Source organism: Microtus pennsylvanicus, chromosome 7 (genome assembly GCF_037038515.1).
Source record: "Microtus pennsylvanicus isolate mMicPen1 chromosome 7, mMicPen1.hap1, whole genome shotgun sequence".
NCBI classification, from domain to species: domain Eukaryota; kingdom Metazoa; phylum Chordata; class Mammalia; order Rodentia; family Cricetidae; genus Microtus; species Microtus pennsylvanicus.
Window position 1 is genome coordinate 81,574,838 of NC_134585.1, and position 27,715 is coordinate 81,602,552.

The 27,715-nt window shown below is 38.7% G+C and overlaps 1 protein-coding gene across 1 annotated transcript in view; it reads right to left on the minus strand.

The window, feature by feature from the left end:
* Positions 1-6,012: 6,012 nt before the first annotated feature.
* Eif4e (eukaryotic translation initiation factor 4E) overlaps positions 6,013-27,715 on the minus strand; it is a 33,023-nt gene continuing 11,320 nt past the window's right edge. The window contains exons 2-7 of the mRNA XM_075981240.1: positions 20,259-20,365; positions 14,765-14,860; positions 12,130-12,193; positions 11,482-11,595; positions 9,154-9,293; positions 6,013-7,823 (exon numbers count right to left, since the gene is read on the minus strand). Coding sequence (XP_075837355.1) covers positions 7,709-7,823; positions 9,154-9,293; positions 11,482-11,595; positions 12,130-12,193; positions 14,765-14,860; positions 20,259-20,365 — 636 coding nt within the window. The 3' untranslated portion in view covers positions 6,013-7,708. The remainder of the gene's footprint in view (positions 7,824-9,153; positions 9,294-11,481; positions 11,596-12,129; positions 12,194-14,764; positions 14,861-20,258; positions 20,366-27,715) is intronic.

Here is a 27,715-nt window from a genome sequence, read left to right on the forward strand (position 1 = left end):
GAGAAAATGGGAGCAATGATGCTTGGTAGCTAATGCAGATCAATGGCCCACATCCTGAATACTCAAGAAACCAGAGCTGCATGGAGAAATGATTGAAGGCTGGAGTAGGCACAGTACAAGATGAGCCAAGATGGACCTAAAAAACCCATTTGGACTCCAAAGTAAATTACACTCAAAGGATTTCTGACATGACAAAGGGGAGTTCAGTCAGCTTGAAGGCTCACACAGGCCAAACAGACACTGCAAGGACCAAAGTAGTGACAGAGACTATTGTGTTGAGCAAAGCAGAAATAAATAGAACGAGAATGCTTTATTTACTTATGTATACAATATTTTGTCTGTGTGTATGCCTGCAGGCCAGAAGAGGGGACACAGACCCCATTACAGATGGTTGTGAGCCACCATGTAGTTGCTGGGAATTGAACTCAGAACCTTTGGAAGAGCAGGCAATGCTCATAACCTCTTGAGCCATCTCTCCAGCCCCCAAGAGAATGCTTTTTTAAAATTTTTAAATTTGTGGGTTTGTGTATGAATGCTTGCCTCCCTGCACATATGTACATGCACCAGGTACATGCCTGGAGGTTGCAGAATCAGAAGACATGGACTCCTCTGAAGCTGGAGTCAGTTCTGAGTTAGTGTTGAGATAACTTTGTATCTAGGCATGTTTTCATTTGTTAAAGCCCAATTAGAAGTTAAGGGAGAACTGATAATGGAAGCTGTAATGGTTTGGATAGAAATGGCCCCCATAGGCTCATAAATTTGAATGCTTGCTTCAGGGATTGGCATGATCTGTGAGGAATTAAGAGGTGTGACCCTGTTGGAGGAAGTGTGTCACTGAGGGTGGGCTTTGGGCCTTCAAAAGGTCAAGCAAGTCGTAGTGTCTCTCTTCCTACTGCCTGCAGATCCAGATGTAGAACTCTCAACTTCTCCATCACCATGTCTACCTGAATGCAGCCATGCTGTCATGACAATGAACTAGACCTCTGAAATTGTAAGCAAACCCCAATGAAAAGGTGTTTTGAAAACATTGCTATGGTCATGATGTCTCGTCACAGCAAAAGAACACAACAGGCCATTGATTTCAGACTTTTATAACTTTCACAGCCCCCATTACCATACGGAAACCTCTTATGTCATCTCAAGCTGCAGCTGACTGGTGACAATAGCAAGTCCTAATATTGAGAAGAGAAGGGAATAAAGACTGGAATAGAAAACCTCAAAACTCATTGCATGTTACATTTAATAGCTTTCTGGTTTATAAATAGGGACATAAAACAAATTTTTAAAATGTTTGTAGTGAAAAAATTGGCAAGCTATTTTTATGCTCTTTTGTCTTTTCGCAAGACAGTGGCAACTCTCAGGTACCAGACTCAACAAAAGGAACAGCAACCCATTCTAAACTGTTCTAAAACAACCGCTCTTCAGACACTTGTCTGAAAGGAAAACTCAATACCACAGAGACCCTTAAAAGCTCACTTGAAGAACAGCGCAGCACAGCTGCCAGGAGGACGCTTGGAGATGGTGGAATACGCCGTCTTAAGTGTGCAGGACAGCCACTAAACAAATGGCAAGCACTTGAGATGCGCTGCTGAGTGATGCGCAGGCAGAATAGCCAACTTGGTTAGTGATTCCTGCGTCAAGACAACACACACCAAACCTCATACTTCTTATCACCATTTCCAATACCTGGATCCCAAAGATTGCTGTGGAAATCACCTGGTGACACCTTAGGAAGAATCATAGGCCCGAGACAAAGCAGCCAGGTTACTGGTGTACATGGTAAACTCTGAAAGGCACAGGTTCAGTTGTTTCCAGTGACAACGCCAATTAAGCCCTACTACTGACAGTCCTGGGAGAACTTATAAGAGCAGTCATTGATAAATGAATGCTAATTTTTAGGGATGAAAATCCATACAGAACATTCAATGGGAAAAGTAAATGACATTCAAGTACCTTCCAGAAGTAGAATGAAGCAGCGTTTAAAGAATGTAAACCTAAACTCTCAATTTTGAGACATGATGTTGACTACAAAGTAAAGGCTGGCCTGGAAATGTTAATCCTCTTGCCTCAGCCTCTTCAGTGCTGGGATCATACGTAAGTATTTTCTGCACAAGTTGAACCCTGAAATTTCCAGCAGTATCACATGTAAAATGAGAAGATACCACTGCACAACTACTAAGTGCCCTTTGCCATTTCAGAGTAGCTACATCCAACAGCTGTCACGATGACAGGAAGTAGGCACACTCCAATTATAGGTCACTCCATTAGATACTTGCCAGAGCTAAAAGTCTTTTTAAATCCTAAATAGCATGTACTCTCATCAACCATCATGGCATAGCCATGTGTAGGGTAACATAACTTTACTCTATCAAAAACTATGAGGGTTTCTCTCTCCTCTCTCTCTCTCTCTCTCTCTCTCTCTCTCTCTCTCTCTCTCTCTCTCTCTACACACACACACACACACACACACACACACACACACACACGGAAATATGCCCCACAAAAGACAAAGGTTCTTAAGTGTAGGCTAGCATCATATGTGTCAGAAAGAGAAAGAAATGTCATTTAGTACTGCTGAAGCAAAGCAAACTATCTTCCTTATATAAAGACAGAGCTTCATGCAGGTCTGTAGAGACAGGAAGCACAGCACTAAAAGATAAATTAAAAAAAAAAACACCAAGGCAGAGAAAATACTGCTTTCCATGTGCACCAGGAGTCCAAGATTATTAAACAATACTAGTATAGTTAAGATCCAAAAGAAATAACATACACCAAGTACACATACAAATGTCTAATGTACACACAGAAAAATCTGGCATTTATAGCAAAGTCAAGAAATGCCTTGAAGTGAGCAAAATTAAGGTACACAGGACATATTGCTTACCTTCTTTAAGGAAAGTGGGCATGTTTTGTCAAACATTAAAAATCAGTTCAGTATTTGGAATTGGGGACTAAAGAAAAGACTTGCTGCTACCCTCAAAACATAGATCAATGCAAAATTACAATGAGAATACACTAAAATTATTTTCTTAAAAGAAATCTAATGCTGTCGTGCAATCAGAGCTATGGGGCTGAAGTGATGGCGCACGGTTAAGAGCGCCTAATTGTTCATGCAGAGGATCAAGTCGGTCCCTAGCATTCACGGGGTGGCTCGCAGCTGTTCAGAACTCTGTTCCAGGGGATTAGATGCACTCTGCTGACCACTTTGCAGACACGTGGTACACATGCATACGTGAGACAAAGTGCCCATACACATCTTGGAAAAAGAAAAGGCCACCAAGTTGTAACCTGGCACTTCCATGTACTGGCTTGCTGGAATCACTGAGACTCAACATTAGAGCTGAGACTCTCCAAGACAACCAGGCCTTTTATGTTATTTTGCTATTTTCCAAGACAGAGTTTCTTTGTAAAGCTTTGGATGTCCTAAAACTAGCTCTGTAGACCAGGCTGGCCTTAAACGCAGAGATGCCTCTGCCTCCCAGTGCTGGGATTAAAGTAATGTGCCACAAACTGCCTGTATTTTTAAAAACAACAAAAACCCCTTCAATTTCAATAAAGCTGTTTGTAGAACTTAATGGAGGCTCTCATTCATTTTGAAAGTCTGCTTTAGAACTGTCTTTACAGTAGTGGCCTAGCACATCCTGTTCTAGCACACAGGAAAGAAACAGGCAAGTGAATTGTACAAAACTTCTGAGTCGTCATGAGGTCAGGAGAGCAAAATTAAAATGTTAAATTCACCCCTTTGGGGCTGGAAGGCAGAGGCAGGCAGAGGTCTGAGTCTGAGGCTAGCCTGGTCTACAAGAGCGAGTTCCAGGACAGGCTCCAAAGCTACAGAGACCCTGTCTTGAAAAACAAAAGGACTTCATGTGATCACACGCATACCACCTCACTACTTCCACCAGCGGACCAAACACAAGGATCTCCATGTCTATAGCCTTACTCTGGCTAGTAAGTGGACAGATTTAATGCTTGGAATCCACAGCAAGCAGGATTCAACAGTTAGTTATTTTAATTTGCTGCACAACAGAACCAAAACTTGACACCCAAACCGTTAGCTGTACGGTGCCAGGACACGTACCACAGGCTGCTGAGGATTAGTGGGCAGGTAAGTGTTCTGGGAAAACACAACAGCGGTCTTTCAAGAGCTCTTTGTGAAGAACAACCAGTCTAAATCTCCTATACCGCCAGACACGACTCTGTAAAACATATCCCTTTTCTATTAGTGGGAAATGATCACACATGTTACTGTTACAACGTAAATTGCTGGGGAAGTTTTTTAAGATACTCAGCCATTTCTACACCAGTTCCAAAGTGTAGTATTTCACTTGTAGTGAATACACTGACCTGCACTCTGGAGAAACAAGACAGACACTAACACAAACCGCTCATCATATCATACAAAGAACTAGCACATGCATGACAAGCACGCTAACGAGGCATGATCCCAGCCCATATCTTTTTGAAAAAAGGCCTGTGTAGTCCAGGTTGGCCTCAAACTTAGAATCATCCATCTGTGATCAAAGAATGCACCATCATCCCACACCATTTACTAACTTAACAAGCATTCAAGAACTTTATAAGTCCTAACAATTTGAACACTTTGTCATATCTTAGATGACTTAGAGCACCAATGAAAACATCCATTTACACTAACTCCTGTAACTTTGCCTCCATGGTTATTTGTGATGAACTTAGCTGGTTGTTAACACACTAAGCCTAAAAAAAAAAATCTATTAGCTTCATTGGCAAAGGCAGTAAAATGGAGAAACATTTATATGCCTATAATATATATACTATATCTTATATACTGGCTGAATGTAACTGAGGTAACTTACTACAGCCCATGAGATTTTACATTTCCTGAAAGCGACTAAGGACCACTGGAAGCAAATTCTACGACTCAAATTCATACTTCACATCTGATAAAAGCTTTAACATTATTTAACTATTAATGCTTATGTTTCATCCTTTGTAAATTGGAAAAATGATACCTATAGTTATTATGCAGGCCAATGTATATGTGAAGTGGCTGAAACACCACCTAACAATTAGTATTATGTAAGTGTTGCAGCTATTTAATTCCTATATAGTATACACTAAATCCTTCTGTGGAATTGTTAATTTATCCATTACAATGTTGTGGGATAATCTTTTCGTACATTGTAAAGATGTGTCTCCACCTAAAGCACCTTCTGATTGGTTTTATAAAGGGCTGAATGGTCAATAGCTAGGCAGGAGAGAACAGGCAGGCCTTCCTGGGAGAGAGGAACTCAGGGTTAGAATCTAGGCTCACGGGAGACACCAGCAAGACACAAGCAAACTAGACATACAAAATGAAGGGAGTAAAAAGCCACATGAGATTAACAGAAAGAGCTTGATTTAAGTTGTAAGAGCTGGTTGGGAACAGACCTAAATTAAAGGTCAAGCTTTCACAATTATAAGAAGTCTCCATGTCATTATCTGGGAGTTGGCAGTCCAAAAGGAAGTCTGACAAGTAAGAGCAGCTAGATCACAATTTTTCATCCATTATAAATCATTTCATTTTTCTATTACAAAAATGCATCCTACTGAAAGCTTTTAACTTTAAAATTGTATTTTGATTCTTCCTCTACTTAAAGTTGATACTTCTAATTGAATTATACTCTAGAATTAAAGGAATATGAGCATTCTAATAGGCCAACTACTAGAATTCAATTTGTTGGTAACAAAGTCTCATCACCAGCACTTTCATGCCTACACATTGTATCCACTAGCTTCAGGTGTCCGCCCTGAAACTCATACCCACAAAATAGCCATGAAGGCAGCCCAGCACAGACCATGTTACAGTGATAAAAGGATGGAACATCCCCGAAATACCCACATTTATGCAGAAGATATTAGGTATAGAACACTGAGATGACAAACACTGCTACCGCTAGAACACTCAACAGGGACTGTGACACCGAGCAGTCAACTGGCAATCTGTGGGACATCTTAAAAGGCTGTAATAAAAGCAATGCTATTGATTCCATATTTATTTCAGAAGGATCTTTATCAAGTTTATCAGTGTGAAAAGGATGAGTTCATAATAATAACCACTTAAAGACAGCATTTTTCTCAACTAGTGATTTCCATTCTGCTCCCATAGTTCAGCTTACCATTTAGCCTATAGTAGCCACACCTCATTTCATAGGATCTGAACTATACAATTGTGTATTGCAGACAAAATATCTTCAAGTTTACTTTGAAATGATACAAGGAAAGAATAGATCAAGGTTTCAAGTTTACAGAAAACCATACTGTAACAATTGACCAATATAAATAGTTCTTAATACTTGTTTATTCTGTTTTATTCAGATAATAAACACTAAGAATCCTAACACATGTTCCCCTATACTCTCCTCATGCTAGTTTTCTGCTCTTTACGTAAAAACATCTCAAAGTCAACAAATTTATAGCCACTGTTCCTATCAAATGGTGATACACCAAAATCCCAATTCTCATGAATTTTAACATATTCAAAGTACATTATTTAACCTAAGACTGAAAAACTGTGCCTTAACTTTATTAAAAAAGATAACCACATCAGTTTAATTACATGTGATACTACCTATTCAATTTATTAAAAATTGTAATAAACATAATAATAAACTAGTGCTCCAAACTTTGACTGTGCATGGGGAAGACACTATGAAGACACAAGAGACTGCCTTGCAATTGGAAGTACAGATTCCTTCTACAGAGATGGAGAAATAAAGGACAATTCTAGTTGTCTAAAAGACAAGTCACTGTACACATTTTATTTACAGTTTTGTACACTGTCTTAATATGAATGGGACTGCTTTTCTACTTGAGCCATTTGTAACCAGAACAAAAGAACCTAAGTAATACAAAGTGTTAAAGTACAGCATAAAGATACAAAAGCAGACATACTAATTCTAGTTAGGAATGTAATTATGGTGTTACATTTTTATAGTCCACAATTATGTTTAGGGATCACACAGACATAGATCACTGATTTGAATGAAATGCATAAATTTGTAGCAAAGCTTTGTAGTTACAAAAAAACAAAAAATTACCAAAGAATGCACAAATTTAATGTTTATTCCATGTTTCTGTCATATTCCTGGATCCTTCACCAATGTTACATGAGGAAAAAAAACAAAAGCAAAACAAATGAAAAACTGAAATCAGAATCAGTAATGTTATCAAGGAGGGAAGCAAATAAATTAAACTCTAGCAGCCATCAGCAAGAGGCCAGCAAGGAGAACGCTGTGGAAGGACACGAGGTTGCTGGACAACTGCACGCAGACTCTCACCAGCATAACACGCTCCTGCACGGAGTGGAGCAGAAACAGATCTTTTCCTGCTAAGGTAACAGAAATGCAAGTTCTTTTTCGAATACTGTGGAAAGGCAAATGTGTGTATCATGGTAATTCTACCCAGCTGTTACAGTGCGGGCCAGGAACACACCTGCGGATTCTGGGGTGGCGTATACTGTAATTCTTTGATTGGGGTAGTGGACACACTAGCAAAAATTGGGGAGGAGGAAGGGAAGAAATGAACACAGAGGTACAAGACAAAGGCGAATGAGACTTCTCTTATATCTTAGCAACATTTAGATGGAATCAAACTTCAGTGCAGTCCACTCTGCTTAGATGAGGCTTTGGTTCAGCTCCCAATCTCGATTGCGTGACGCAGTCTCCTGTGAGAACACTCAGGTGTCTTCTTAAACAACAAACCTATTTTTAGTGGTGGAGCCGCTCTTTGTAGCCGTGTCTGCGTGGGACTGATAACCAATTACTATCTTTGGAGGAAGTCCTAACCTTTCCTTGTATACCCTCCTATAAGACAAAGAAAAAAAAAAGGACCATTAACTCTTCTTTTTTAAAAAAAGTTTTTTAAAAATTCATCCCTTATTAGCCCTTACATTAAGTAATGCTCACAAGAAGCAAAACAAAATATTTTCTTTCAGCATAACTAGAAAAATTAAAAATTAGCATTTACTTTCACAACCATACTTAATCACTTTACACATATTTGTAATCGCACTAGTCTGTGTAAGGAACTACGATTACTATGACTAAATCAGCTATTACAGTGTTATCTCATACTAGATGCCAGATTAGTTATTTCAAAAAATACCTGTTTAGAAGAATTTTAATTCTGCTCTGTGAAATTGAGTCTTTCTCCCTATTTTTGAGTGTTCGGTATTTTTTTACCTGAGAAATGAAAATTCAGATTTCTGAAATTGACAAATGAGGTACATGCTCTTTTTCGGGTATTTTGTCAGCTTGTTTTTCATATCCACTCAAAATATATAGCCATGCAGATTGCATTTTTTTCTGTAGCTTTTTGTTGTTTCTTTAGATGTGCTTCATTCCTTGGAAGCTTTTAACACCCGGACGTCTGTGTGTTTGCCCATCCATTCATCCATTTATTTTGAGTCAGCATCTACAAAAACCTGGCTCGTTCTAGAACTCACTATATAGACCAGACTAGCCTCAAACTCAAAGATCTACCTGCCTCTGCTTCCCAGGTGCTGGGATAATGTCCAGCCAACTTATGGGCTTTTAAGGAGAGATTTTCTTAATATTGCAGATTAGGTACTCTAATATATATAGCTCATACTCATATACTTAATCCTGTTTAGTACACAGCACATTTCTGTTTTTTTAAAGAAATACAACGTTCCTACAAGTAAATGTTGATACTAAAAGATGAAAAATGACAAGTCAACAATGAATCTCTTTCTTATAAATCACACCTAGAATCAAACTTGATTTTTCTTTTTACCAATTTACATGTAGCCAGAGAGAATTCTAGCAAAATTCTAGAGGGAAGAATGGGGGAGAATGATCACATTTGTAAAGAATAAAACTTACCAGAACAAAATACAAAAACTTATAAACATGTGAGTTCTAAATATGGACAGGAACCATGACTCACTACCTGCACTCAACTGTTCTAGACAGTGCACACACCACTGCTGCAAAACCATTCTACAGAGGACAAACATATTCAATGTCATCAGGGTCCAAATTTCTAAGTGTTCATGAAAACATTTACAAAGAAAATAAGTCTGTAAACTCCTAAGTTTTTAAAGCTGGATGTAAAAGACTTCTAGATGTAGTTAATACTGTCCAAGAAGTAGGTAGGTAGAGCAAAACGCACCCTATGTGTGTGACTGCGTCTCTGTTTTCACACTCAGTAGTCCATATTGCTATCTTATCACCTTTAGCTCTAACATTGACAACAGCTCCACATACATCATCGCTGTAGTCATCAAAAGATTCTCCAATAAGGCACAGCAGCTAAAAAAAAAATTGAAAAATAAAATCCAAATTACATCAAATATATCAACAGTGAAGAAAGCAAAGGTCTCTTTTCTAGGTGTACAGTTAAAAACTTAAAGCAGCTTCTAAATCAAGAGTTGACTTCTTAAACAGGCAAAGGCAAGTTGCCAAGTTTGAAGCAACAGAGACAAAGAAAAAACCCAAAGCAAATAAATAAAAATAACTGATTCTTAATTTTTTGTTGTTGCTATTTTGTTGGGGATGGAGGCAGGACATGCATGCCATAGCAAACTAATACAAGAGAACAATTTGCAGCAGTTGGTTCTCCCATTCCACCCAGTAGGTTCTAGGAATTGAACTCAGGCGGTTAGATTGGCAGCAAGCCCCATCTGACCTGTGGGCCACAGACCAACCTATGAACTGACTTTTAAAATGTCTAAATTTTACTAATTTATATTGCTTTTTGTCTTGGCTTTAAAAAAAATTCAAATGTTTTAACATTTTTTGCAAATTGGTCACAAACAAAAGTGATCTCATTAATATCCATCTGCTCAGCTGCTTAGCATGTTGGCAAACAATCAATAGCGAGATGACAGAAACAGCTACCCATTTAACTGCCATGTTCTAACAGTTTCAAAGCAGAGTTAGTGGTATTAAACACATTTAACATTATTGAGCAACTGTCACTACCATTGCCATAGTTTTTTTCAACCTACAAAACCTAAATGTTCTTTTTCCTACGGCAGCAGGCCTCAACCTGGGGTTCACGTCCCATTTGGGACAACCCTTTCACACATGGTTGCCTCAGACCATATCAGAAACCATAGGTATTTACACTGCAATTCTTAACAGTAAAAACATTACAGTTATGAAGTAGCAACAAAAATAATTTTATAGTCAGGGTCAGCATAACATGATTAAGTATTAGAAGGTCGCAGCATCGGGAACACTGAGAAGCACTGTCTTCTGGGATTTCCTCACTCTCCTCCAAAAGAGTAAATAAATCTTCGCTTTAAAATATTACTGATACAGACATGTAAGTGCTTATTTGCTTTGTTAGTATCAACTATAAATCAGGTATTGAGTACAAGTGGTGACAAAAATGCCTGACTTCATAAAACCAAAGTGCTAAAAGAACTATATCAAAACACACACTAAAGAATGTTAATCAACAACTTTACTGCTCGATTAGAGATTTCAATTTTTTTTTTTTTTTTTTTTTTTTGAGACAGGGTTTCTCTGTGGCTTTGGAGCCTGTCCTGGAACTAGCTCTGTAGACCAGGCTGGTCTCGAACTCACAGAGATCCACATGCCTCTGCCTCCCGAGTGCTGGGATTAAAGGTGTGCGCCACCATCGCCCGGTGAGATTTCAAAATTTTATAATTTTTAATTAGCAATGCTATAAATGGGTTGTAAAAAGTTTAATCACAAAATGTGAGAGCCTATCATTTTTGGTTAATGAAACGGGCAGTTGACTGTAGAAGGTGGAGTGGATGTCAATCACTTTTTATCTGACTTGTAGAATAATAAAAGCCATTTATGGAATTCACATGTATATGATATTCCCATGATAGAAAAAAAAAGGTTATTTGCTGTATAGCACACGCTTATATAAGCACATCACTCAAAGGCTGGAGGCAGTAGGATCCTGAGCTCTAGTCCCAGCAGAGCAGTAGAACACTGCTTCTAAGAAGAGGGTTGGGATGATCTTCCAGCAGGAAAGGTCACACCTACACCTAAGCACTGCCCTTCATCTGTCTCCATGTATTTTTATTTTCACCATGGCATCTTCATACCTGTCATTGTTTGCACTCCCCACAGCTGGCTCCCTTTCTCTTAACCCCTCCCTACTACATGTATTCACTGGCCTATTTTCCACCTCATTAGGTCTTGTTAGTTTGATGACCTGTAAACACACATGATGGAACAAACACACACACATATATATTTTAAGCCTAAGCTCTACATATGAAAGAAAACATGTCACATATTTCTAAGTTTGGCTTATTTTGGTTAACACAATACTTTCCAGTTACATCCAAAACAAAACAAAACAAAAGTCTCAGGAATCTGAATCTTGAACATTTTGTTCCAATTTTAGTGTATACAATGCCATGTGAGCACAAGGACTTTTCTAGAACAGGAAGCCTGAGTAAACACCAAAGAAAATACATCCTAAAGCTGGTCTGTAATTTTAAAGCCTTACTGTCTCTAGCCAAAAGCGATCGAGGTCACTTCGTCTCTGCTGCTTGTTCAATGTAATTAGCCATCGACCACCCCGTTTGTTCTTCTCATCTTCCCACATAGGCTCAATACCATCCTACAAAATAACAACATAATTAGGCTCAGCAAGCAACCACACTGACAACTTTTCTTTTAGTCCCTACACCCCTGCAGTTGGTATAGCCTTTAAAAGCACACAGGAACTGTGTGCCAGAGGCATGCGACTACAGGAGAGTGCCACTCATCATTTAACCATCAGATCCTCAGGTCTCACTTCATCTGAAGGATCTTTAAGTTCCTGAGAAGCAGACACCTTTCAGAAGCTACATTAGAAATTATGTAATATGAGCCAATTAAAGTCCTATCCTAGCACCTGACAAAGGTCTGTTTATAAATATCTCATGGGTTAAAAATGAGTTGACGAAGTCAGTCTACGAGTATATCCAGGAAGGGCTGCACAGGATTAGCAAGGTTCAAAGTCAATCCCAGGATGTACCCATGAGTAACTATGTCACCAGACTAGTGTACTCAAGCCTGGTAAAGCCAACTGCCTGAATTTGTGGCCAGTTCTTACAAATACCTGAATGTTCTGGTCCTGTAATAAATATAAACAATCATTGATTAGGCATACCTTAAAAAGTGAGTAGTCACAGCCAGGCATTAAATTACTAGACAACTGGATATGGTTGTATAGACTAGGTAAAAGAAAATAATAATTAAAAACATAATATGTAATGCAGGATTTGGGTGCTTACATAGATATATATACAAACACACATATACACATATTTGGAAAATATGAAAAAACAAAAGTTTATGTATATTTATTTGTTTTCCTTTTTGATTCTAATATCTGAAATGGACAAAACCAGTCTTAATAATGATTACATTCAAGAAATTTTATAACATAGATAACTACAAAGAACTATCTCAAATGACTTTATTTTAACAAAAATATTTCTATACATTTGTTTGTGAATTGGAAGAAAATGAAAACAAACCACCCATACTAAATGGTTTAATTAACTTATCATCTCAGCAAGTATCCAGGTACAAACACAACTCCAACTCCAAAAATGGTTCCAGGTTGGTCACACCTGGACGCTGGGGAGCTCGGGCACATACCAAGCTCACAGCCATATACCAACAGTTGGACCTGTATTTCCAAAATACTTAAACCATGGAACAGTATTTGAGATGTTTGATATTCACTGCCTGGCGGGAGAAAACGCTTCTCACTTATCTCTTGCAGTCTCTTAAGAGTAAAACTGGCCTATCTTTAACACTGGATGGCAGACATTATCTCAGTTACAGGTCTGCAAACTTTCAATGGCATTAAACGAGGCACGCTCCTATGCTAACTTTAATTTTTGTCCAGCAATATTTTAGACAATTTTAAGAAATAATTCTACATTTTCAAATTACACAGATAATCCAGCTTGAATAAGATAACATTATGCATAAGGTATCTAATGGTTCACTATTCCCAAACTACAACCTCAAGAATCTTAATATTATACGGACTAGATTAAAGCAAAATGGACTAAAGAATTGTTTAAATAAAATCTGCTACAAAAGAGTAAGAAATAAATAAGTAGCCTAATATGTACAGAAAGGTAAAGGATTCTTTCCAATCTCTCAGTTACAGTACCCAATGGTTTAGCTTATATTAACTAAACTGTGGGTCTGTGTTCTACAAGACAACAAATAAGAAACACAATTATATAAACTCGTAAAAGCCAAACAATCCAGATTACATGCAAATATGACTGGAGGTAGGGTTCAAGACTCTTCTTTTCCTTAGTAGGAAACTAGAGAGCTTTTTTGTTTGTTTGTTTTTGTTTTTTTGAGACAGGGTTTCTCTGTGTAGCTTTGGAGCCTGTCTTAGAACTAGGTCTTGTAGAGCAGGCTAGCCTCAAATTCAGAGTTTCCCAAGTGCTGAAATTAAGTGTGTGCCACCACGTCTTTAGTTGAGAGTTTCTTTCTGTGTGTATAAAAGGTTTCGTTGTAGTTACTTAAGAGTCTTGGAGTAAGCACAATTAGAGTATAAAAACCCCTTGATGCTTTCAAGAACTCCAATTAACTAGAAAACTAATTAATTAGCAGAGCTTAAATATACTTGTATCATAAAAACACTACAATGTTCTTAGTAGAAAAAGTGAATTCAAGAGTTTTATTCATTTTATACTTTGCCTTTTTTAATGATGCAATGTATATTAAATGTCTATTCTAAGGCAAGCATTGAAAATACATTGAATACTGACTGTGCCCTTGAAAAACATACAGCTGTGAATTACATGACTATAACCCATTTTTTGTATTCAATTCAGCATGTATATGAACTTAACAAATATATAGACTAGGTAACTTTGAGGTAACTCAAAGCATTCTAAAATTTTGCCTTTCACATTCTTAAACAGTATTTCCCTATATCTTCTCCAGGGAAATCAAGAAAACTTTGGAGGAGCTGGAATGCAGCTCAATGGTACAACACCTGCCTATCACATTTAAGTTTCCATTATCTAATCCTCAGAAAACAAAGACTAAGCTTCTAAGGCATAGGCGGTGTACATGTGCTATGCCTTGGGAGGTAAAGGTTAGTTCTAGGACATCCTTAACAACTTAGTTACATCCTGTCCTAAACACACTTTTCAAAAAAGACTTTCAGCTTATATTCTACTTTAAAATCTTGTAAAACTTTACAATTCCAAGTCAACATTTTCCTACACTGCAAACTAAACCTAAAAGATAAAATATCTATTACTTGAACAAATTTCGATAAAATTGATGAACTAACATCGCAGATACCATCATTCTCTTGACACGTCTCTGAATTCTAATCACTTCGGCTTTTGGTATCCTGAGCAGGGGAATTCCAGGTATTGTACTGAAAACTGCAGAAATAAGGCTCTCCAGAACCCAGTTATGACACAAATATATCTAGGTGACTGCACATGGGAACAAATTTCAAAAATGTCAAAAATTCTAAGACTGTAAAAAGAGGATTCTCACAGAAAAATGAGGAACAAAGACTATTCAAATCTAAAGAGCTGACTATAAAAACCCTGTTTCTTTCTGCTGCTTGTGGGGGTGCTGGAGATCAAACATAGGGCTTTTGTAGAGACTAAACAATGTATAGTAAAAGTATAATCACCAATTCAAACATTTGTGAAGAGACAGATACACTTCATCTTTCATTTTGTGAATGATGCAAGATTAAAAAAAATTATACAACTTAAAAAAGTATAAATATCTTAATTACTTACGCCCAAAAGTCTTCAACAGTATCAAACTTAGAGATCAATCGAAGGTTTGCTTGCCAAGTTTTGCTTTTATCATTTTTAAAAAACCAGAGTGCCCACCTAAAAATAAAAAGCCAACATATAAAAAAGTTGTTTACCCATATTCATAGGAGAATTATTTACTAGTCAAAAGGCAGAAATGTCCATCAGTAAGAAAATGATGTCAAATTATAGCACTGACATACAATAGAAAACTATTCACCCTTCAAGAGGAAATTCTGACACTCAGTATAACAAGGATGAATTCCAAGACCATAGGATCGTGTGAAATAATACCACCCAACATATACACACACACACACACACACACACACACACACACACACACACACACACACACACAACTCTATGACTCTACCTACATGAAGTGCCTAAGGTAGTCAGATTCAAGGAACAAAAGTGAGGCCAAGGGCTGGAGAAAATGGTGCTGGCACTTATTTAATTAACTAGTTTCAGTTTAAAAGATGAAAAAAGGGTTAGGGAAATAGCACAGCAGGCAAATGCACTTACAGTGGAAGCCTGGTGACTGAGTTTGCACAACTGGAACCCAGGTAAAAGCCAGTTTTGGTTTGTCCTGTGATCTCCTGTTTGTGCTGTGACACAGGAAAACCTTTAGATATGTAGATGCATATACACAAAACTAAACATATTTTAGGCGAGGGAGGTCTAAGACAGGGTTTCTCTGTGTAACCCTGGCTGTTCTCAAATTCTCTTTGTGGACCAGGCTTGCCTCTATGCTAGCACTAAAGGCATGTGGCATCATGCTAGCTCTAAAGGACATTCTCTACGGATGAAAACAGGTTCTGTTACACAACAGTGTGAGTGCAACTAACATCACTAAGCTGTGGATCTGAAAGGTTAAGAGGGGCCGGACAGGTGGCCCAGTGGTTGAAGGTTCTAGCTACTCTTCAGTGGACCCAGGTTAATTCCCAGCACCCTCATGGTGGTTCACAATTATCTTTAACTAGTTCCAGGATCTGATGCCCTCTCATGGCCTCCATAGGCAGTATATACACACAGTGGGTGCACAATCATGCATGCAGGGCGAACACCCACCCATATGCATAAAAATTAATCTAAAATGTTAAAAAAGAAATAAAGTTTAAGATAAACTGTTATTTGAACTTTACTATGTATATTTAATAGAAAAAATTTAAAAAGTAGTTTTTATTACAAAAGCAAACAATAGTTTTCATATTTTTCATTTAAAAAGCATGGATTTTAGCTGGGAAAATAGTGCTTTACTAGTATATGCGAGGCCCTAGGTTTGATCCTAAGCTCCAAAATTAAAAATAAATATAACATTGTATATCAACTACATAACAGATTCGCTGCAAAACAGACAATTATAGTGTACAAAATATGATAGCAGTTAAGAACAATTGTTTAAAGGCAAAATAGAGCAGAAATTAGCTAAAAGGAAAAAGGGGAGCAGAGAAGGGGAAAATCATTAAATGTTACGTTGTGGTCTAACACACTGAAAAATAAAGTTAAACAGATCTACAGATATGTTTTGAAATAATGTATGACAATTTCTGTATATTTGTGTATGCTTCTGGCTAAAAGTTTTACTTCTATAGTTTATAGAAGCCTTACACACACACACACACACACACACACACACACACACACACACACACATATTTCTAAGGGTAATAAATTCTTACTCCCTGAAATACTGTACAGTCATCTCTCAGTACCCTTAGGTTTGACATGCTCAAATACAAGCAACTTCAGAAAATATTTGGGGAAAGCACTTGCATACATTCTGAAGAGTATTTTTCCCTGTACAATACAACTCAACAATCATTCACAGTGTCTACACTGTTGATGTGGGATTCCCTTCTGTATGCTGTGAATGTTTCATTACTATTGGTTAATAAAGAAGCCACTTTGAGCCTATAGCAGGGCAGAATAAAGCCAGACAGAAAATCTGAACATAAATATATATAGAGAAAGTAGGCGAAGTCAAAGAGATATCATGTAGCTACTGAAGGATGCTGGAATGTTAATCAGTAAGCCACAGTCTTGTGGTGATACACAGACTAATAGAAATGGGTTAATTTAAGATATAAGAGTTAGTTAATAAGAAGCCTAAGCTAATAGGCCAAGCAGTGTTTCTCTGCCTACAAGATGGCACCCATACATTTGTGGCTAACACGCATGGCCAGCCACACACTTTGGGTCTGGGTGCTTGTAGACCCACTCGGGGTTAGGAGGAAAGTAGCTGAGAGCATGCCTGCTGTTCAGCACCCCCTCCTGGGCAAGCGGCTGGATTGGCATGCACAGGCAGGAAAGCATGGTGGATTCTAGCTGCCATACACGAAGACATTTCCAGGCTGCACAGCACATTGCATGGCAGATTTAGCTTTTACTTAAGACACAAAGGGTTTTTTCCATACAGTCTTTTCCAAAGTTAAGGTGGTCAGCATGGCTCCCACCCAGCAATACTAGAGCTGGCGGTAAACATACCTCTGCCATATTGAAAGGCAAAGAGAGGTGGGGCCAGCATCCAGGGCTGAAGCAACCATACTGCTTACCATTTTAAAATGTTCCATGTCAGAAAATGATTACAGATATGCAATATAGACAGATTCAGATAAAAATGCCCTCTGAATAGGTAACAGTGTTGGGTAAATGTATATAGGCTTGGAACAGAGAAGAAAGAATAGAGACGGTAATAAAAAGAAAAAGGATTAAAAAATACAACCGAGTCTTTAAAGAGACAGTAAAAGAGTACAGTCCGTCACATATTAAAGGAGTAGAAAAAAATAAGCCATATAAAGATGGAATATACACAGAGAATTATGTATACTATTGTCTTTATAATTTTTGACTGCAGAGAGACATTTGATTGTGGGAGCTGCTAAGCTAAACCAACATATATGCTTTAAAGGTATCTTTAAATATTTGGGTCTAAGGATATGCTGCTTTTTTTTTTTTTTTGGTTTTTCGAGACAGGGTTTTTCTGTGGCTTTGGAGCCTGTCCTGGAACTAGCTCTGTAGACCAGGCTGGTCTCGCAGAGATCCGCCTGCCTCTGCCTCCCGACTGCTGGGATTAAAGGCATGCGCCACCATCGCCCGGCAGGATATGCTGCTTTGGAAAAGAGGTTCTGGTTTTGCTTCCACAGAGGATAGAAAGCTGTGGATTCTTTACCAATTAATACGGTTTGATCAAATAAGACCCTGTGAAACAATGCCCAGATGGAGCTACCATACAGGATACCCCCAAAAGTCCTGATCAACAGCACCCCCATCAGCTGGAAGTATTCTAGAAAACAGCACCAAACACCCTAAATGACTGTTTATAAATATTTGTTTACATTTAAAGGGGGATATGTTATAGAGATGAATAGTTTGCATTGGTATGGATCTTGGTTTATTGCTACAAATTTAAGGTCAATTTTGTTCTGTGTGTATTTCTACCCTGATTAAGGTACCGTGTTTGTGCAGCTCATTTAAAAATGTAATATAATTATATTATAATTAATATAATAGTCAAGCTTGTAGTCATGTTAGGTTTTCTAGGTGTAGAGAAATATTTCAGATGGATAGGTATTCTTCAAACTTTTCAAAGACTAAAAGAATATGGCATTTAAAATGTTTTAAGAACTTAGGACTTTTATAACAATGAGATACATCTGCTCCTGGCAGCATCAATCTGCTTCAAGAGGATGATGGGCATCATAGAGGCTCCTTATGGAGTTTTTTTAGTCATTTGGACAAGAAACTGCTCTTGCCTGGACTGCTTGATAATATGCTGTACGAACTGGACATGCAGGACCCACAGAAAAATGACTGCTTAACTTGCCTAAAGGTGAAGACAGTCCTTCAGGGTTCCTGCTTCATGAAAGAGTCAAATGTACTTTACAAAAAAAAGATTAGAACTTATAGAGAAACTGAAATCTCTTAGGAGATCCACTAAGATTGAGTAAATCTGTTTATTTTCCGTGATCTCACTTCTTTCGAGTACTAAGGTGTGGATTACTTCCCTCCATAAGAGCAAACTAATAACCCTGCTCAGATGACTAAACGACAAAGTAAGGTGTATGTGTGTGCGTGCGCACGCACGCGCATGTCTGGTGCCATGGACTCGTGAAGGTGGACTGGATCCCCTGCAACGAGAGTTACTGGCGGTTGTGAGATCCACTGGAGTCCTGTGAAGCAAACCCGGGTCCTCTGCAAGAGCAATCAGTGCCTGTAACCATGGAGCTCCAACCCCTAGGGGTAGCATTCATAAAACACCACAAAAAGGACAAAATGAACTTTAGGGTTCTGGTGTTGTGCTATCACCTTGAATTTTATCAACTTTTTATGATTTGTTTTTGCAAAACTGAGGGCCAAACCTAGAAATTTACACTTGCTAGGCAAACACTCTACTACTGAGCTACATCCCTAGTCCTCATCCTATTTTTCTTGTAAAGACCATTTAGGACCAGTGACAATCCTCACCATCATACAGAATTAATTATGCTCCTCACTGAGGGCAGATACACTGAATCAAGGGTCTCTCCTATGAAGAAACATTTTACCTATCATTTTAGTATGTCAACAATATGATAAAGAAGGACAAAAATATGACAATTACAAACAGGCCTGCAGACTTTCAAAGTAAATTCAGTGAAATTTCTGTCTCAGGCAAACATACATAGAAACTAGAAACTGGGCCTTCATAAGTCAGTTCCAATGTACTTTTCTCCAGGTTCATGTACATTTCAAGGTTCCATTTTCTTTCCACCATCAGTTGTCAGTGAATTAAAAATTATTTTCATTACATAATCTGAAAAACCAGTTAACTAAACCAGAAACAGACTGGGAGGTATAGGTATAGCTAGAGAAAACTTTTTTTTTTTTTTGGATTTTGGGAGACAGGGTTTTTCTCTGTAGCTTTTGGTTCCTATCCTGGAACTAGCTCTTGTAGACCAGGCTGGCCTCGAACTCACAGAGATCCGCCTGCCTCTGCCTCCCGAGTGCTGGGATTAAAGGCATGCGCCACTACCGCCCGTCTTAGAGAAAACTTTATAGGGAACTCTCACCCATCTTCCCGTTGCACTGTTAAATTATGAAAATGGACCTTCTTAGTCTCCATCTCATCTCAATGTGCCAACCTCCTCTCACCTCCACATACCCATCTCCTTTCTCAGTCTGCCTTTGCTGTCCATTTTAGCTTCCTATGTGCTATACACTTTTCAAATGTTTCAATCTCTCATTCCTTCACCTATACTTTACTAAAATCTTTGTTGAAGTCAGCAAAGAGTTATTTAAATTGTCCAATCCAACACAAACTGTGGAACCTTGACTCAGCCATGTTCCTGGTTCTCATGGTCGACCACTGTCTTATTTTTATGATTCTATCCTTCAGAGAAGCATTCCTTCTCCTAACAAAAATCCTCTGAGGGATGATACCTGAGCATGTATGCCTAAAACCAGTCCTACCGAGTCTGTGTGAGAAGCTCACCTGTTCTGGAGAGGGTGTTTGATATAGTGCTCTGGGTTGGCAACCTCCTGACTGGATTCTGTTTTCTCCTCTTCCGCAGGTGGGGGATTAGTAGTAGGGGTGGTTTCCTAATGGAAAATAATACACAGTAAATTTTAGGTTTTTTAAACAAAGCCACGACAGCATACGATAAACACGTTTTATACAAAGAATTAGACTACAAACCAACCTCTAGGACAATTAGACCACTTTTCATTAAGACAAAAACGCTTCTCAAATTTAAGTAATTTTTATAAAAAAAATGTAGTTACCCTATTTGCACACTTTTAGACCATCAAAGATTAAAAGATTATATATAAAGTTAAATGACTCAACTTTTTTTTTTTTTTTTTTTTTTTGGTTTTTCAAGACAGGATTTCTCTGTAGCTTTGGAGCCTGTCCTGGAACTAGCTCTTGTAGCCCAGGCTGGCCTCGAACTAACAGAGATCCGCCTGCCTCTGCCTCCCGACTGCTGGGATTAAAGGCGTGCGTCACCACCACCCGGCTCAATTTTCTTAATATGTTAAAATATTTTATTTTTTTGAGACAGAGTCTCATTAATATAGCCCTGGCTGGACTAGAAGGAGATCTGCTTATTTCTGCATCCTAAGTGCTAGGATTAAAATCATATGCCATGACATACAACTAAGCACATTCATTTTTAAAATGTTGCTTCCTACAGAGTACAGATGGTGGGGCTGCACTGCATTTATATATTTAAAAAAAATTTTTTTAAATGGGCATGGTGCTTTGCATCTGTAATTGAAGGACTTGGGAGGCTAAATCAAGACTCAATGTTCCAAGCCAGCCTATGCTGTCTAGCCATTTTGAGGTCAGTCTGTGCAACTTTGTGAAACCCTGTCTCAAAAATCAATGTAGCTGAGGCTGGTTTCCAGCTCACCACTGTAGTAGATGATGATGATGATGACCTTGAGTTTTAGGACTACCAGTGCACCCACCATGAATGCCTGCTTTTTCCAACCACATCTGAAACACCCACATTTTACCAGGATTGTCAGATTTGAATGCATTTGAACAAAAAAAGTAAAGGCTAACAATAGATTATGACTACTCTCAAAATAACACATTTTTAACCTAAGAGACAGGCTGCCCTTGAATGGCCACGGTATATAAGTAATCACACACAGGCAGACCAGAGAAGAGCACAGCCATAAAGTGGTGTTGTGTTATCTAGAGAATCATGAACAATACCTGAGAGCAGGATGGTCAGAGAACTGAAGAGTTTGGGCAGTATGCTACAGAGACTATGACGGCCTCAGATGCCAAGCTAAAGTACACCTCAACGTTTAAGCAGTGGAAGCCACTATCAGGTCAGAGAGATTAAATACCCATAGCAAGTAAGGGAAGAGAAAAATACGTCAGTTCAAGCACAAAAGAATAAACTTGGTTTTAGATCAGCTAAGTTTATAGGGGTCAATTAAAGAGTTTAGTATTGTACTTTAGGGATCCCAGGATTAGTAAACTGTTGTACCAACAGCAGAAAGTTGAAAAGGAAGGAAAAAGCCAAGCATGAGCAGGATAAATCTAACTAGCTGGAAAGAAACCACACACACACACACTCAGCCTTTTCAGTATTCTGTAAAAATTATCACATGTCAACAAGTTAATATTATCAATGTGTCAGTCCTAATGTGGCTCAGTGTTTCCTGGGTCCACCCTATGTCTGTGCTATTTTCTACAATAAATGTGATGAAATTTTAAATTCTCACTTGGATCACATCAATTTTTCATTAGTTCCTGGTATGCTTGTTGTGGTTTTAAATATTCAAATCTGTCACCAACTAGCAAGGCAAACATGCATTTAATCATCTCTTCTGGACATAAAGATTAGTGTCTACCACCACCTTCACACCACAAAAACTGGGGCTTTCCATCTAGAAAGGACATCCTAACCTTTCATCTTCAAGTGTATAAAGTGTAAAAAATCCTCAAGTTTAGCACATAGCTCCTTTAGCACTAATAAAGATTCGAAGCAGTAACTCCAAGTGTGACCCCACACCATACTGCTGGTCTATAGGGAAGTTATTGAAATGTAAAATAAACATTTGGGAATGTTTACAGCACCTGACAGTAATTATATATTTACTAAAATCAATCACATGCCTTTTTCATAGTGAGTATCATTTTATAAAAACTTTTTTGGAGGCAAGATTCCATGTAGCTAAACTGGCCCCAAAGAGATTAAGAAACAGAGGGCAGAAGAGCTTGAATTCCTGTTCCTCCAGCATCTACCATCTAACAGACTAAACCTAGCTTCAGTCAGCAATTTAAAGAACACAAGTTTTTCACTCCTACATGGGATATAGTGGGCTCGATTCCTATCTACATCCATGTTATAACCCAATTCTGTCATTCATATTGTGCAATTTTGTATCAGTTTTCCTGTCCCTCACCTTCCTCATCATAAAGTCTGCATCACGCACTAGTGGTGCATGCCTTTAATCCCAGCATTCCGGAGGCAGAGGCAGGCGGATCTCTGACAGTTCAAGACCAGTCTGATCTACACAGAGAGAGTTCCAGGACCACACAGAGAAACCTTGATTAAAAAAGCCAAAAAGATAAGCACTGCGGCACTTCTCTGAGAAGACTCACTGCTGGAACTAGATGAATCAACAGATGAAAAGCTTTCCTTCAACTGTCAATCTACTAGGAATGTACACTCTACCAGGAATAACCTGACGGCATTTCTATTACAGAGCTTCATTTCCTTATTTATCTGGAATGGTTCCAGAATTATAAACCTTTTAATAAATGTATATATTTAATTACATATGTGTGCACACGTGGACTTTGTGCACATGCATGCAAGTGTCCACTGAAGCCAGAGGCAAATGATCCCTCCTGGAGCTTATAACCAGTGGTACCAATGTGGATGCTGGGAACCAAACTGGGTTACTATGGAAGAACAGTCCATGCCCTTAACCATTAAGCCATCTTTCCAGCCTCTTATTTCATGTTTCTTAAAAAACAGGAAGCTATGTTGGGCGATGATTGTGCATATCTTTAATATCAGCACTTGGGAGATAGAGATAGGCAAATCTCTGAGTTGGAGGCCAATTTGGTCTACAGGGCAAGTTCCAGGCCAGCCAGAGCTACAGAGGGAAACACTGAGAAACTATATACTAACTACATTGTTCTTGGTTGCAAATACAGTGTGTGGATGGAGATTTTACTAGGTCTGCTATGATATGCACATTTTGCTCTCCTCTCTGTATCATGTCTACCCACTGTTTCTGGGGAGCCAGCAGGAGTTGTCACTGTAGTCCTCTCAGACTAGAGAGACCCAACACTGTGAAGTCATTCTACAGTAACACTCCAGACAACACAAAAGACACTCCTAGTCCCTTTTCTGTTCTGAAACTTGGACCTCATTTTCTGTGTTTTTGTATATTTTAATGAATGGCTAGAACATAATATGTAGCTGAACTATTTATTAAAGGAATATAATGGATACCAAAGTCAAGAACCAAATTAAAGATCAAAGGAGCTGGAGAAAGAAATATACTGCAGGTCTGGCATACTTGCTCACCTACCATCCTAAGGTTGCAAGCAATGCTGCAAATAAGAGCTCCCATTTCCCAGGCTCTGACTTCACTACCACAAATTTCCTCTAGTGACATGAATGCAATCCCAGATCGGCCAATCTCTGATGGACTAAGAGGAAATATTACAAAATAGGGTGCATGTAGGGGGAGCCTACAGTACAGATCTAGTTGTAGTCCTTATCTGACAACTCCTTTAAATTTTCATTAGTTGGGTGACACTTTTTAAGAACAGGGATTTAAGTGACTAAAATTCCCTAAGCATCAACTCATTTGCAAAGAGTTGTGAGGGGTTTTTAGTGATAACCCTACAGTCTGGCAAACAACTCATCAACAGGTGACAATTTCAATTAGTCATCAGTTCTGTCAGGTGCTATGACTTTGAAAAGCCAGCAGATGAGTAAATGAAGCATACTGAAAAGATTTCCAAACTCTGGGGTGCTCTGGCTAGACCCTTCAATTTTACCATAAGGAAACAAATCACAAAGTTGAATCGTTAGCATTCATATCCCAGCAACTTATCACAGGAGTAATGATGACCTAACCCTGCCTGGTGCATGCTCTTTAAATTACAGTCTTTGACTCAACAGTTCTGTCTATCCATCAGACCTTTCCAACCCAAGCACAACATAGCAAATGTAGTTACGTAAAGAAAAAAATGCTGATGACTTGTTTGGAAATGACTACCCACATGATCATCATACCCAAAATGACTTCCCTTCCTGAAGAAACCAAGTAATTATGCAAGCATAATGTCACAGCGGTAACTAATGGACAAAGCAAGACTGGTAACTAGCTCCAGTGCCCCCTGTATATCCCTTGCTTTGCTGCTTACAAACTTAACATCAACAAGGTCAAGGCCCTAAGTCAAAGGTACAGACGAGGACTGGTGAAAAACACAGAAACAGCACTTTGATTTTTCAAAATGGGAACTTCAACCCTCACATCTCATGAAAACTGTTAGTTTTCACTTTTTGTTGTTGCTTTCTTGTTTGAAACAGAGTCTCACTTAGGCATCAGCTGGTCTCAAACAGTAGTGATGCTCCTGCCCCAGCCTCTGGAATGATAGAATTACAAGTATGAGTCATTATACCAGTCTCCTGAAAAATTTAACTTGATCAGTGTTAAGTAGTTACTGTCAAGTAATATGCTACCTCTATGTTCATTATCCCTATACATTCAAACATCACAGTGCCGAAGAGATGGCTCAGCAATTATGTGTACTAGCTTCCTTCCAAAGGATTAAACTTCGGCACCCCTCATGTGGGGTGGTGGTTCACAACCACCTGTAAATCCAACTTCAAGGAACCCAATGCCCTCTTCTGGCCTCCACAGCCACCTGCATTCACGTTCCCATACTCAGTCATAGACTCACACTCATACACACACACACACACACACACATTTTAAAAGGTAACAAGAGTGCCTATCTTATAGGTAACCAATCAAATGTTTTAATGAATAATTGTACTATCATCTCAGATAACTATGTGTAGGAAAACAGAAGACAGTGGGGATGGAGCAGTATTATACTGTAGCATGATTAATACAAACCCAGAGACAGAAATTAGGGTTCAACCTGAAGGTCAGAAAAGCAAAACAGCCTACCACTGGCTCTAACCTCTACCTCAGTCCAAAATGGTGATCCTGTCTCCAGGAATCTCAGAATGAGACTGAGAGCTTATCCTCATGTCATCATCTCTAGTGCTGGGATTAAGGGTGTGTACCATTACCAACGGGTTTCTATGGCAAACTAGTGTGGCTACTGGGATTAAAGGTGTATGTCACCACTGTAGGCTGATCAGTGTGGCTGTTTTATTCTCTGATCTTCAGGTAAGCTTTATTAAAACACAAATGAAATGCTACTATATTGTTCTGAAACCTATTTTTGTGTGCTAACTTAAAAATATTAAAAACTATAGTACAAAGCAATTAAAACACACTAGTCAGCAAAAGCAGAAAGAGGGACACTGAGAAGGCAGAGGGACAAGAGGTAACTGTATCAATGCAGAACAAGCTGACAGTTCCTTCAGTGCAGTAAAGGGATGTGCTGAAAAAAAAATCTATTAAGGAAGCAGATTCCTCAATTCCCTCTGCTATTCTCAACTGCTGTCCTGAGTTCAAAAATAAGTAGAATCTTGAAGGAAACAGGCAAAGAAAAGTATGAGTGCACGCACTCTCTCTCTCTCTCTCTCTCTCTCTCTCTCTCTCTCTCTCTCTCTCTCTCTCTCTCACACACACACACACACACACACATACACAGAAAGAAAACCAAAGTTATGATTTTACATGCACATATAACAATTACAGGAAGCTATAAAAATGTGATATTTTGTTTGTGATGTAACAAATAAAGCTTGCCTGAAGATCAGAGTGCAGAGTTAAGCCACTAGTTAGTCATAGAAGCCAGGTAGTGGTGGCACACACCTTTAATACTAGTACTTGAGAGTCACAGGCCTTTAATCTCACCACTAGGTAGGTGAAGACAGGAAGCGATATGGCTGGGCAGAGAAAGGAATATAAGGCGGGAGGAGACAGGAGCTAAGGATTCAGACTGAGGATTCATAGCAACAGGATCTTGCTTATTTGGTCTGAGCATTCAGAGATCAGAACTCTGGTGGCTAGCTCCTCTGCTTCTCTGACCTTCCAGTTTGACTCCGGGGTTTCATTTAATAAGACAAATTACAATTCACACAACAAAAAGAACATTCAAAAGACAAAAAAAAAAAGGATCAGAAAGAAAAACACTGACAAATTAAAAGATCATGGTGGATCTCAGTGAGTTCGAGGCGAGCCTGGTCTACAAAGCAAGTTCCAGGACAGTTGGAACTATTACTCAGAGAAACTCTGCCTCAAAAAAAAAATCAATCAATCAGACCGAAAAGATTAGGAAATACATAAAATTTCCCCCAAAATAATCTAAATTCTGAAGAAAATAGAGGAAAACTGTTAGAGAATGAACACGAATGGACTTGTCAGTGATGGATTTGCGCTGTCATGTCTAAGAATATCCAGCCTTCCTGCTGTGTGACTGGAGGCAGCCAAAGTGTGACTTTCTTAGCTGTCCCAAATCTCTCAGCTCAGACTCCAGCCGCCTCCACCATGCCACCTAGGTTCAAGCAAAATCCTGTGTCTGAAGTGCACAGGTTGTTAAATCTGCCTGCTCTGCTCCTCCCCTCAAAAAAAAATACATGAAAATAAAAATAGAAGATTGGTGGCGTTAAAAGACAAGAGTCATGAGCACTACGGTGAGACCGACCAAGGTAAGAAAGCACCTGTCTCTGCCTGGACTATCAAAGAACTGCCAAAAGAAAAACACCACCAAGGAGAGGAACTCTTTTGCTGCTGTTTGGTTTTTTCGAGGCAGGGTTTCTCTGTTAACAGCCCTGTCTGTCCTAAAACTCACTTTGTAGACCAGACTGGACTCAAACTCATAACTCCGAGATCCACCTGCCTCTGCCTCCTGAGTTCTGAGATTAAAGGTATGTGCCACCACCACCACCTGGCTGAGGATAACTATTATGAACAAAGATATCGCAGAACTTTGTGGAGCTACTGCAAAGTCTGTGGCTGCAATGCTGCTGGCTACCACCTTCATGACACCAACAGTGGTACAGAGGAATAGTCAACTAGCTAAGAATTACCAAGGAAAATATTTCAATAAATAAAATTACAAAAATGAAAAAATTCAGGAGGCACCAGAACAATGGATGAGAACATGTATACTAATAGGTACAAAAGGAAAACAAGCCACTGTGTAAATGAACAAAAACTATGAACAGCTACAATATATGCTGAAGACAGAGTGGCTTCAAATACCAATACAGGCATAATACTGCTTAGTTACCAAGGTCTCAAAACCATTTCATTTCCATG